The following is a 13,771-nucleotide window of genomic DNA, read 5'->3' as shown; positions in this document are numbered from 1 at the left end:
TTTAATTAATGGCTTCCAATGGTACATCCACAATGGAAAGACTTCTCTCATTAGCTAATTTGTCTATTGTCTTAATTAGGCAAGTCAGTTTTACTTCCTCGTTGCCTTGCATGGGAAACCCTGGTTTTCCCACCTAGGTTTTCCCTCAAGTCAGTTCCCAGCTTCTCTGTCCTCACTTGCTTTTTGGAAGGACTTAGAGCAAGGTGCTGGCAGACAGCATTGCCTCACCTTTCCATGCGAGTCTAGACCAGGCAGGGAATGTTTTGTTCACTGCAGCTGTTCTGAAAACAAGGCCCTCTCGAGTCCCCAGCAAGGTCTTGGGTCATTAGGAACTGGCTCATCAGCATCTGTCAGGAACAAGAGTGCATCGTCTTACAAATTCTGTTTCCTATGAGGATAACACCAGTGCCAGCAGGGTTGGAATGAGATTATCTTTAAAATCCCTTCCAAAACAAAGCATTCTCTAATTCTGTCCCTGAAGGATCAGAAGACCAGTACATGTGCTGAGACGTTCAATCCTCCTAACCGAGGTGAGGAGTGACCTGAAGTTGGGCACCTTCCAGCAGGCTGTGTTTGTTGAACTGCTCTGGGTCCAAATGTATCTCAGCAAGGAATGCAGGCAGATCATCTGCAGGAGCTGCAAACTTGTGCCTTGTCAGAGACAGCAGAGCTGTGACTCCTGCTGCTCCTCCTTGCTCTGACTGCTGGCCATGGTATTAACTCTCAGCAGACAGGACTGCCTCTTCCAAGGCAGGGATTTGCTCAACAGCCTCTCACCACCAGTATCCATCCTGTTCCCATCACACATGCCCCTCCTTCTCCCATCACACCTGTGTTTTTCTGCAAGTCCTCACACTGCACTTCTCTCTTCCCTACAGAAACTCCCACGGATGAGCACGGCAGAGTTTGCAATCCACATTGTAATGTCTGACCATTTTGGTGCCTACCAGCTACACCTACTCTTGAAGTGTTTTGTCAGCAAGCTTTCCACTTAGTCCAATTAATTTTGACTAATCATTTTTGGTTAGTAGAAAGACTGTTTAAGACACAAGCCATAATGGCAGAACTAACCACTGACTTAATGCTCACATCTTAGGTACAGTAGAATTTTTTATCATTTCTAGTCTTCCCTTGAAAAAGCCAACATATAATCTCTGCCTTGACAACATGTACTTCTACATAGAGGCACCACTATACTTCAGTCTAGCTTAATTTCTCCCTGCAAAGCAGAGCACTGAAAACTCCAGAGATGCTGCCTATATTTTTGGAAAGGCCAGAAAGAAAACAGGCAGAACTAGCAATAGGAAGCAGAGGATAGCTAACTCTTCAACTCATTTTCATTTTGGAACACCTCTCCTATGAAGGAAAGGCTGAGAGAGTTGGGAGTGCTCAGTCTGGAGAAGGTTCCAGGGAGATTTTACAGCATCTCCTAGAACCTAAAGAGGTCTGTAAGAAAGATGGGGACAGACATTTTACCAAGGGTTGTTGCACTAGGACCAAGGGGTAATGTGTTTAAATTAAAAGAGGGTAGATTTAGATTAAATATTAGGAAAAAGTTTTTTATAAGGAGGATGGTGAGCCACTGGTACGGGTTGGTAGGGGTGGTAGGTGCCCCATCGCTGCAACATTCAAGGCCAGGTTGGACAGAGCTCTGAGTGACCTGATGTAGTTGAAGATGTCCTTGCTCTGTGAAGGAGGGTTGGATGGACCAGATGACCTTTAAATGTCCCTTTCAATCTAAACCATTCTGTGAATTCTATGATGTTTGCTACTGCTGTTTATTGAGGTGCTGAGATCATACTGACCACTTGTAAATAAGCTAAAGGTGCCAAACTCAGAAGAGACAGATATTTTCAGTCAGATATTAACAGCTACTGCCAGTGTGAGCATGATCTGCCTTCCACCAGGAGTCAGAAGAGCGGAGGTGAGAGAGGAGCTTAAGAGAAAAGCAGGAATACTAACTTTGGCAACTCCAGACTACTCCAAATGCTACTGGAAACCTCTTCCAGGAATATTCTATGTTGTCATGACTTGCTTTCAATCTCTGTACCAGGAATTGGAAAGGGTGTTTACTACACTTGAGGTAAAGCTGAAGGTAATAAGGTAATGCACCTTATGCCCACATCTTCATTGCACCACTGGCCAAACTCTTTCTGAGTTTCAGCTCTGACCTCCTCCCTTAACACCTAGAGAAGCCACAGGACTGTCCTGGGGGTGCTGTAAGGCTGGGCTACATCACTTGGCTGGGCAATCAGTCACAGGGCCTGGGGTTTGCTGTTATTTGCGCTGGCTCATGTCAGCTCTGCAAAGAAGCCATCAGGCCAGTGGTGAGAGACCTCCACCACCTTCCCAGCACTCCACAATTGAGACACTTCAGAAAGTTCCAGAGCATCTCAAAGATGAGGAGGGAAGACCTTGACATGTAGAGACTGAAAAACTGTCTCTAGAGGTACTGAGGCTGAAGAACAAACTCAGCTGGAAAAGGTGTAGTAGTAGGGGGAGACTGCCCAGCCATTCAGCCCTGGCTGTGCTCCCTGAGGCACCTCTGGCAGTGCCAACATAGAGATATGACCCAGACAACTTCAGGGAAAAGCTGCAGGTAGAGAATGACACAACGCACAGCCCTTGTCCTCAGACAGCATGGGGCCAGGCTAATGACACAGGCTATTGTCCTCCCGTTCTGTTTAAAAAAGCAATGACTTGCGTGGATGTCAGCTTTGGAGTACGTGCTTGGCAATGCCAGCAGATAAACAGAAAGGATTTCCATGGAGTACCACTTCTGAAAGAAATACATTTATGTTATTTTTGAAATATTATTAAATCCAGTACTGAGTATTTCGAATGTGGTATAATCCATTTTCCTAGAAACCAGCCAAGAAAAACTGACAGCAGCACAAGGAAGTGCCACCATGCTGCCATCCCTGTCTTACTGTTCCCTCAGGGACATGAGCAGGAGCCTCACACGCCTCCCTCCTCCATCAGTGTGCCTTAAAAACACAGTTCCTATCAGCTCTTCCCTCACCAGGCGAGCCTGGATCTTTCCTGCTGACCCTGACCCTGCTCTCCTATGAGCCAGGGACCCTCCATTGGCCCATGGAAGCCCCAAAGCTGAGTGCTGACAAATGCATTGAGAGGGCCCATGCAAGCCACTAAACAGACTGGGCAGGGGTATTTCAGCAACCTGCAGATGGGACTGAGGGCCAAAGAACTGACACAGTGAGATCTGGATGGCTCTTGCCATTGAAACTGGACAGCAAATGCAAGCAGGAGACAAGCAGGTGGATTGGATGGGTGCAGAAGAACCACCCCTGAGCACAGATCATCATCTCCCAGTCTCCTGTAGTTCTACCCTAAAAGCAGAGCCCAAATCCATACCCAGGCACCAGGACTCCAGTCTTCTACTCCCTCTTACCTTCTATGTGCTGTTTACTCCACAACCCCCCCCTATGCCATGTTTGTGTGCAAGTCCAGGGATAGCTTAAGCTGCAGTGATCACCTAAAGGAATAGAGTCTCCTCACCTTAGGCACATAGGAACGAAAGTTAGTTATTCTGCACAAGTCATTGGAATATCCTGTACCACCTGGAGAACATCTCCTTTCCGAAATCACTCCTTCTGAATCTCCTCACGAGCAGGATAGAGCTGAAGCCACCAGAGGAGCCTTGTGCCCCCATCCTGGCCCTCCCACCTGGCTGTCAGGCAGCATTCCCTGGGGTAGCATAGGCCAGGGCTCCATTTCTTAATGCATCCAAATGCAACTCTGCTGTGGATTTCACCCATCCCATTAAGATTCAATTTCATCTATTTTCTGCTGCAGTATCTGCAGAAATAAAACTCACAGCTGAGATCTGAAGGCCAGACAACAGGCCAAGAGTAAGATGAAATATGTTAAACTCCATTTAAGTCATAGCTTATAGAGCCCATGGGAACTGCAGGTTGTGTGCCTGCTCAGCACCACAAGGCTGGGGTTTGCTCCTAGAAAACACCAGGGTCTCTCAAGCCCACCTACCCTTACTGCAAAACATGAATGTCTCCAACAGGCAGAGCTGCCAGCTCTCCCCACCTTTCCTCTCGGGATGGGGAAGAGGTGCAGCTCAGTCAGTCTGAGTATTCCACTGCCTACCCTGGGCACAGCTTTTGCTGTGCTTGGTACATCCCATCACAACTCCTGCTGCTGCCAGATTCTCACCAGTCCATTAGCACTCCCACTTATCCCCCTCCTCCCTCACCCTCTGTGCATCCTCCTGTCCCAGGCCCAGAAGCATTGCATCCATGTCAAAGGACAAGCAGGGCTTCAGGGCAGGTGGGACTCTGGGCTGCTGGACCCCAGCCCCCTACAGACACTGCAGCATGTGTCAGCATCACATCTGAAGGTGATGCTGGAGTTTGTTCAGCAAAGCAAGATCTGAGCTCTCAACACAAGGCATCACAGGGATGGTCTCAGAAGAGACTCACTGGTCCTCATCCCAATTTTCAGAAATGAGGAGAGTTAAACATGAGAAAGCTACACCACAGGTTTCCTTTAACATCTTCCAGAAAAAGTAATCCCATCAGACTGGGGCTGTTGCAGACATGACTGTCCTGGGATTGTAGCACAGCCTTCTCCTAAGGACTGTCCTGTCCTCCTCCACCCCTGCTCTCTGCTGAGGGACAGACTTGGAAGGAATTAAACATCCTCCACAGGATGCAAAAGCAAACAAAATGCAAACAACAAAATGCAAACAAAATGCAAAAAAGAGAAAAGTATACAAAACCCATATCTGAATTAATTTCCATTTTATTTATAGGCCACGACATGACAGTTGTCTTTCTAAGCCTTTTAATTAATCACAGGGAACAGTTACCTTGAGCACGTATGCCCACCTTCCCTCTTCCTGAAACATGCTCCAGCTCCTATTGAAGGACTGTCTGCAAGGTAATTAATTATTTACCATTATCTACGACAGTACTTGGCTCTCCAGATTTTTTAGGAACATCAAGTCCTCGGGCAGCAATCCTCTTTGGGGCTGAAAAGAAAAGAAGAGCCTTTGCTAGAGACAGGGAAGGGCACAGGGCTTGGAGGGATTGAGAAAGGGAGAAGGGGAGCTCAGCACTGTGCTGAACATGGCTTGCTCTCTTGTCCATAGGGTGGCCATCTGGGGAGGCAGGGTGTTATTTTACATTATACAAGACACAAATCTGCCTAATAATAGGATTTTTGTTTCAACTAATTTGTGGGTAACTGTATAGAGACCTACATGTGTAACAGAACTTTTGTCAAATACTGCAAAGACAAATCATCTTCAGTTCAGAAATGCCAGAATTACTGTTTCTAGTGGAAACCTGATTCATTGGTGTACTGGTTTTGCACAGCCTGGTTTTTGGTAGCAGGGGAGCCACAAAGATGACTCCTATGAGAAGTTCCTGAAAGCTTCCACCTTGTCCAGCAGAGCCAATCTCTGATGGCTTTGAAGATGTACATGCTGCTGGCCAAGGCTGGGCCAATAGAGAGGCTGGCAATGCCTCTGTGATGACATATTTAAGAAGGAAATCAAAACAAAGTCACAGGTTTTGCTTCTAGTCAGAGGAGGAGGTGAGAACATGTGAGGGAAAACAACATGGAGACACCAAGGTCAGTGGAGAAGGAGGGGAAGAAGGTGCTTCAGGCGCCAGAGCCGAGATTTCTCTGCAGGCTGTGGTGAAGACCATGGTGAACACCACCGTGAAGCAGCCCATGGAGGTGCAGAGATCCACCCACAGCCCCTGGGGATCCATGGGGGATGCAGAGATTCACCCACAGCCCCTGGGGATCCATGGGGGATGCAGAGATTCACCCACAGCCCCTGGGGATCCATGGGGGATGCAGAGATCCACCCACAGCCCCTGGGGGGATCCATGGGGAATCCACCCACAGCCCCTGGGGATCCAGGGGGGATGCAGAGATCCACCCACAGCCCCTGGGGGGATCCATGGGGAATCCACCCACAGCCCCTGGGGATCCAGGGGGGATGCAGAGATTCACCCACAGCTCATGGGGATCCACGGGGGATGCAGAGATTCACCCACAGCCTGTGGGGGAGGTGCCCAGGCCAGAGCAGGGGATGCCTGGATGAGGCTGTGACCCAGTGGGAGACCCAGTGGAGAAAGAGGGACCCTTCTTCCAGGCTGGAGCAGCCTGTCCTTGGAGGATGGCACCCCATGGGAAGAGAGACCCACATCAGAGCAGTTCTGGGAGGACTGTGTGCCCATAGCGGGAGTTCACGTTGCAGCAGGTGTGGTAAGGCTGCTGCTCATGAAAGAGGACCCAAGTGGCCAGAGAAGTTCATGGAGAACTGTCTCCCGTGGGAGGGACCTCACGGTCTCACAGGGGAAGGACTCCTCTCCCAGAGGAGCGGAAGAAAATCTCAGTGATGAGCTGACCAAACCCCCATGCCCTGTGTCCCTGCACTGTCGGTTGGAAAGCTGGGGGGAAACAGTGTTTTAAGGGCTTATTTTACTTCTCATTATCCTCCTCTGGTCCTGTTAGTAATAAATTCACTTTCCAACCATAAGTTGAGCCTGTTTTGTCCTTTAAGTGTTTTTCCTGGTCCTTATCTCACTCATGAAGCATTCTTTTTTTTTTTTTTCCCTCTCCACTGCCCAGCTGCAGCAGGGGAGGGTGAGCAAAAGACTCTCGTGGGTGCCTGGCATTGGGCCAACAACAACTCCTCTAAAATCACATATATATCACTTGACCACATACCATCTGGCTCCCAAACCACTGGTACACCTGAAGAGCATGCTGAGCACTGCTGACTTACTGAGTGACTAACAGTGCTTCAACTCCATTCCCCAGCCACACATCCATGACTTACAGTGTTGTGTTCAAGTCTTGCTCCAACTCGGAGTTTGGGAGTGGGAGGAGCAAAAATTTCTGCTGGGAGTTACACAGTTTCACAAAGGGGCTCCTGAGATCCAGTGCTCCTAAAAATACTCACATCTACATAAAGACTTTTTTTCCCTGAAAAAAAAAATAGAAAAAACAAAAAAAAACCCAAACCCAAATATTGGAAGCTTTGACCTCACAGAGCTGATGGGATGGAATCCCCTTGGGAACCCCAGTGGAGCTGCATGAAGGACCAATTTAGAAATATTTCTGAAGCTACTGTGCTAGAAAGCAACTTAGGAGCTGCTCATGCCTGAGTGAGCTGCCGCTTCCTCCGGAGCTCTGGGAGCACAGCATGGGAGCAGCACAGCATGGGACCACAAATGCCACTTGGAGTAAGACAAGACCGTGGCTGAGTCTCCTCCTTGGCACTCTGGACACAGCCCAGGAGGAGCTCAGAGCAGCACTGCTGGAAGGAGGGATGTGCCAGGGCCTGGATGGGAATCCAGCCTGAACCCTCACCAATGCAGGAGCAGGTGAATGTGAAGGTGATGCCATCAGAGACCTCTCCCAGTCAGTTTGGCCATGGGGCTGTGCCTGTGGCTCCAACACAGCCCAAACAAATGCCCTGTCTCTGTGTCTCACTGTGCATGACATCTTCTAGGAAAAGACAGGTCTCCACTTTATGCTCCTACTACACTTAAAGTTCGCACTTCACCTTAATCCAAATTGATTTTCTCACAGGTTTCATCCCAGTCACTCCCACTTCTCCCAGCTCCCACAGGCAGCAGTCCCACTCCAGCACCCACCTGCAGAGCCATGGGAGCAGGGGCTGCAGCAGAGGGCAGATCCATCCCCCCTGCACTCCTGCTCCGCTGCTCCCAGAGCCCACCACACCCCCACGAGAGACCACTTTCAACAACTTCTCTGCAGCAGCCCCACAGCCCATGCCCTCGCTGAGCTGAGCCCCAGCCCCAGCCTGGCTTCTCCGGAGCAGCCCTAACGCTGCAGGTACCGTTCCCATGGCTGGGGCACCGGGGAGCACTGGCAGTCAGCTGGATACAGCAAACTCATCACCCAGCAGCTGGTGCATCAGTAACAAAGCTAAAAGCTGACATTTGTCAGCAGCTCACCCCTCTGATGTCACAGGTGCCCATCCCTGCTGAAGGGCAAGGGCTGCTGGGTGCCACCCTTCCACATCAGAGGGCACCCTGGAGTGCCAGCAGCCTTCTTACTGTTTAACCAACACACAGCCTGCTCCCCTCAGCAGAACCCCCCCAGAAACCCAGCCACCTGCAGCAGGGCCGCCCTCATTTCAGGGGACCATGGGCTGGCTCCATCAGCAGCACTGGTAGGAGTTTGCTGTAGACAAGTGAATCAGTGGAACAGATGAGCAGCTCCTGAAGCATCTACCCACAATGTACAGCAAGAAGAGATGTAATTTCAGGCCTATGGCAGATGCTGGAGAGTTTGTGGTGCTAAAAAAAAAATAAAAATAAAAAAAATCTCAACACCTACATATAATAGATAGCTTTCTAGGACAAGGAAATCCTGCAGTAGCTGGAAGAAAACCAATCACAGTTCCCAACTGCATTTGAGGTAACGAAACAGAACATGGTCCAAAACAACATCTCCTAAAGGTCAGTTTCACAAAACTAGAAAGAACCAGACACAAAAATAACAGAGAAAACATCTAAATATAAGTAAGTGTGACAATGCTTATTGGAGGATTTTTAAAGATGCCTTAGTAGAGCCCTCTTTCCCACCAAGAAAAGCAACAGTGTATTTTTAAAAAATTATTTGGTTTAAAATAGAAGTTTTTAAGACACGAGCCAATTTAAAAAAAAAAAAAGAGTAAAATAAAATTTTAAATCTACTATTAAATTAGAGCCAATTTTATAGAATTCAACACATTTTATAAAGAAAGCTAAAAGATATTAAAAAAACCTAGAGGCAATAGGTCTATCAGGAAAAAAGCAACAATTTATCAATACATTAGGCTTGATGCTAAAAAAGTACAGTGAAAGTATCCTAATATAGATAATGCAGAAAGTATAAGCATTACTTTTATCTTTGCAAATAAGGATGACTTAAACCTCAGCTATAGCAAAATTCTCTGAGAAGCGAGTTGGGAAGATCCCCAACACCATCTGCTAACCATCCTTCACATCTGTAACGAGAAAACCTGGACTCAGAGCCTATGAAGGAGCTCACCCAAATTCCTAACATTGACTTTAAAAAAAAAAAAAACAAACCAGAAGCCTATCCCAGGCCAGCCAGGAAGTTCCAGAGGTCTTGGGATAATAAATAAAAAACCCTGCTCAAGCAAACAAAAACTTAGCACAGTGCCAGTATTTCCAGAGGGCCAACGGCTGACCCGGGAAGTGCAGGCTGGTCACCCTGCCTGTGCCCTCAACAGCACTCAGCATCCAGCACTCAGGGATGGAAACTCAACTCCTGTTAGTCAACAGAGTTTTCTGGCTGGAGGGCTTGTCAAACAGATCTAGGATTTCTTCTTAGAGTTTGCATTTGGCTGACAAAGGTAACCGTGTTGACATAATACATACAGACTTCTGTGTGACGCCCGACTTTGGCTGGGGTGACAGTTCAAGAACAAAATCCTCCTCGCTATGCAAACAGCCATGTATAGTGTATATCCAGAGGATTAAAAGCCAGTTGAGCCCAGTGACCTCATTAGAGTTGTACCTGCACTGCCTGCCCCAAGAGAGGTTGTGGATCCCCAGAAATTACATTCTCAAGAGCGAAAAGGGCCTGTGAGGCAGCAGAAATTGCTCTCTGCACACAAAGCTCCAGGCAGCACTGCTGGGAGACACAGGTTTCCAGGGAATGCATGTTTGGGCTGTGTGCCTGAGTTTGCAGTGAGCTCAGAAGAACTAGAGAAGGGTATTGCCAGCCTCTGCCTAGGGAGCAGGCTAACTCATTTAAAAATATTGGCTGGTTTTAGAGCTGATTTTCACACTTGTAAAGCTGGCCAGAGGCAGAATGGAAAGCTGTAAACTCAGCCACGCCAGCAGCCTTCGGCTGGTCCTGATCCCACACGTGCCCCATTATACACGGCTCACTATCATTGTTTCTTACTGGGGTCCTAAGCTGTGCTCAGCACTCCGAGCACCTTCCAGTAACAAGACGGGACACATCACCTTCCCAGATGGAAAGAGAAGTGTGATTTCTCTTGAAAGAGCAAGTTTTTCCCAACTCCCCCAGTGCCCAGTGCACTAGAATGATGGTCAGGTTTGTCAGAGTTTTCAGCTGCCAAAAAATTTCACCCCTTCCAAAAAGACATATAGACATCTTTCCTGTGAGAGAAGCAGGGTTATTCCTCGCACCCTTCACCCTCAATCATGTCACTGCCCTGCCCTGTCTGTATGTTTGGACATACAGACCAAAGCCTGGAGCTTTTTTTGAACCTCTTTGACCACACAAATACCTCCAAGTGTCCAGGTAACACTGGATGCAGGAAAGCCTAACACCAGACATTCTACAGCATGACTGGCTGAACAGTCAGCTCTGGATGTGAACTGTCTACCACAAAGGGCACCTGGGGCTTTCAGTGAATCCCAGTTTCCTCTGCCCACAGACACCACTCACCTCCTTCTCTTCGTTCAGTTCCAGGCAAATGCTGATGTGAGATGCTGCCCAACAGTCACACTCTTGTAGCTATGTGCCATTGCAGCTGTGGGCAGTGCTGAAGTGACAAGTGACAAGTTCTTCAAAAATGTCCAGGGTAAGAGACCAAAAACCCCCACCCTCACAAGAGTGATCACCCCCACAGCTACTGAAGTAGTGCCAGTTACACATCCCAGCTTGAATCCAGCTTATACTGACAATACAGTTTTAGCTCCAGCTGGATGACCTTGCATGAGCTTGCTCCAGAAATGGAAGACTTGGTCCTTCCAGGATTTGGCAAGAGCTGACACGGCCATCACAGGTGCCCTTTTCATTTATTGAACTGGCTTAGGGTATATTTGCACATGAGCAGATAAACTCTTTGTCCAAAGGACTTCAATCTGGCTGCTGGGTTCCAGATGAGCCCCTCTCATTCACGTGGCTGTTCACATGTCAGGAGGAGCATGAACTGAGCTGAGATCCCTGACTTTTTGTCCTGCACCCAGGGAGGCTGACAGATTGCTTACTTCCCAACACAGAGAGATGCAGTATTGTCTGAACTCCCTAAGCACATATGATCTTTTTAGCAACACAAGATGACAACACTTAGATGCAGATTAGACACTTTACTGAATCAGACCACCACCAGCATCCTCCTGCAGCTGAACCCCTTTGTGATTTAGCACAGGCATTCCCAGTTTAGGCTGTGACTGAAGGAGGAACAAGTGCTTGGGTGAACAAAACAGGATGGGTCTTGGGACTTACGACTGCTTCAAAGTCTGTTACGCTGAATTCCCCACTAGTCACACTCAAGTTCTGTGTGCAACAAGAGCCACGTCCCCTCAAATCAGGAAGGTTAGCACTGTTTGCACTTGTGTTGACTTTATTTGTACACACAGACAGCTTGTACAGAGAGCAGACAACAGGCTACTGACAAGGACTAAGATCTGGAAAATATCTACGTGATCACTTCAGCACAAAGCTGTTCTTTTTCACTTTCACGGGAGCTTTAACTCAACTCATAGTGGAGGCAGTCTTAAAACATTATATGCATTCAAGTGATCAACGATTTGAAAGGTAATAAAAGCCGTTAATAGCTTCAAATCGGCTTGCAGACAGATAACATAAACAGCTAGTTATCTTGGGAGAAGGGGAGGGTGCTTTTCTTCCTCAGAACCACTGATTACAGGCTTGCAGCACCACATTTTAAAGCAAAGCTGAAGAGAAGAGCAAATACCATTTCCAGCTATACTGCAGTTTCTCATAAACCCAGTACAGCCTGTGTACTGTGGGTGCTCTGGGCAGCGTTTTATGCACCAGTTAAAAAGCAACTCACTATTCGAGGTCACTGCATCCAGCGCCTGGCCAAGCCAATGGCCATTTCTGTGCTTTCTATCATTAATAAATCAATCAGATGTTAGAGGCACTGGAGTGAAATTGTCCTGTCAGCCTTATCCATCCAGTACTTCTACTGAACCTTGTTGAGTTACTGCTTATTTACAGAAGACTGAGAGAGACACTGAGACATCAGCATCCCAAAATACTTACAATGTGCACATCATAAACACTACAGATATTTCATTAAAGCCATTTTACAAGCTATAAAACTGAAGGTCAGTTTATGTCTCTCTCTATAAAAGCAGACAGTGATACAGTCCTCAGTAAAACATACTCTATGGTGCAATTTAAGCAGCACTACATAGACTACTTGAAACTCCTTGCTTATATCCAGGATAAGTTCTCTGTTAATACTGATATCCAGTATTTCTTTGCTAAAACAACAAGACTTTGAAGGAAAGAAATTTACACAGCCTTCTTAAATAACACAGCCTTCTTAAAAATACTGAATAATACTGGTTTAACAATTTTCCTAGATTAATTCATTAGGGGGGTCAATACATAAGGCTACAAAGCAGACTTCCAAGTTACCCGTGGAAAAAAACACGTAAATTCTTGACTCTGCTTTCAGCATAGCAGATTTATGATAAAAATACTAAAACACTGAAAGGCTGGAACACAAAAGCAAGTGTACAATGTTGTAATGGACTTGTCTTAAAAACCCGAGCACTCTTGCTCAGGACCTGACGCGGCACTCGGAGTCGTCCTCACCTGCACCTCTGCCCCGCTCCTCCCAGCGCGGGTCGGCTGAAGGGACGTGGGTTTTACCTGAGTTGGCTCCTCCGTCTGCAGCTGCCTCTGGGGGACAAAAGTTTCGAAAAGTCGGAGGACAGCAGCAGCAGCAGCGGGACGGCACAGGCAGAGAGCTAGCCGGGAACCCGGCGGCAGCCCGGTCACCGGAGAGAAGCGACGGGCGGGCACTGCTCCGGCACACCGGCAGCTCGGAGCCTTGGCCGGGGCAGACCGGACCCGGGGCTCCCCAGCGGAGGTGCCCTCACCGCCCCGGTGCGGGACTGCCTCTGCTCTCACCGCCCCCCGCGGGCTCCTGCCCCGCCACAGCGGGGCCGTGCGGGGCCGGGGCGGCGGAGCCCGGGGCGGCGGAGCCCGGGGCGCGGTGCGGTGCGCTGCGGGGCCGCTCCGCTCCGCCCGCCCCTCGCGCCCGCCCCGCGCCCGCCTCGCGCTCACCGGCGTTGCGGAGCTTCTTGTTCCGCAGCACAGAAAGGATGACCAGCGCGTTGCCCAGCACGTCCACCACGATGGTGAAGATAAGCACGGCCGCCAGGCCGGTGGCGGCTCCCGCCGCCGAGCCCCCCTCCAGCCGGCAGCCTGGGCAGCTCCCGTTGCTCCCCGGCCGCTCCATGCGCGCCTCTGCCCGCCGCCGCCGGGGCCCCTCCTCCTCCTCCCGCCCCGACGGCAGCTCTCACCCCCGGGCCCCGTCCCGGCCCGTCCCGGGGCGAGCCCGCCGCCCCCTCCCCGGCGGTGCCGCCGCCCTGCCCGGGGCGGAGCGGGGGGGGCCGGGCGGGGGTGCCCGGTGCGCGGCGGGGGCACTGAGGCGCTCTCCGGGCCGATGGCGCCACCGCGCGGCGGCGGCGGGCGGCGCCGGGCGGGGGCGGGCGGGGGTCCCCGCTCGGCGCCGCCGGCCCCGCAGCCCTGCCCGGCGGGACCCGCACCCGCCAGCCTCCGCTGCCGCTGGGACGCTCGCCCGGCGAGCCCTCGGGCAGAGGTGCCGGCAGGGAGGCACCTACCAGGCGAAGTTTCGCACCTCGAGTCGCTGAAGCCTTTCCCGGTACCTTTGCTTCCCACCGCCCTGCGGCTCCGCTCCCAGCCAGCCACCCCTCAGGCAAACCCATCCCCACAGGGACTTTTTCAACCAATTACGCCAGAATAAGACCATTCACTTTCG

The 13,771-nt window shown here is 49.9% G+C and overlaps 1 protein-coding gene across 2 annotated transcripts in view; it reads right to left on the bottom strand.

Moving 5' to 3' along the window:
- The window catches only part of GPR50 (G protein-coupled receptor 50), a 44,992-nt gene extending 31,706 nt beyond the window's left edge, over nt 1–13,286 (bottom strand). The window contains exons 1-2 of one of the 2 annotated variants that reach the window (XM_053956087.1): nt 13,054–13,286; nt 12,580–12,666 (exon numbers count right to left, since the gene is read on the bottom strand). In XM_053956087.1, the coding sequence (XP_053812062.1) occupies nt 12,580–12,666; nt 13,054–13,228 (262 nt within the window). In that variant the 5' untranslated portion in view covers nt 13,229–13,286. The remainder of the gene's footprint in view (nt 1–12,579; nt 12,667–13,053) is intronic. The other variant, XM_053956088.1, reaches the window with a different exon arrangement.
- Between the last annotated feature and the right edge of the window lie 485 nt (nt 13,287–13,771).

Source organism: Vidua chalybeata, chromosome 14 (genome assembly GCF_026979565.1).
Source record: "Vidua chalybeata isolate OUT-0048 chromosome 14, bVidCha1 merged haplotype, whole genome shotgun sequence".
Classification (NCBI taxonomy): domain Eukaryota; kingdom Metazoa; phylum Chordata; class Aves; order Passeriformes; family Viduidae; genus Vidua; species Vidua chalybeata.
The sequence above is the reverse complement of the archived record's forward strand: the minus strand, read 5'-3'. Positions and strand labels throughout refer to the sequence as shown.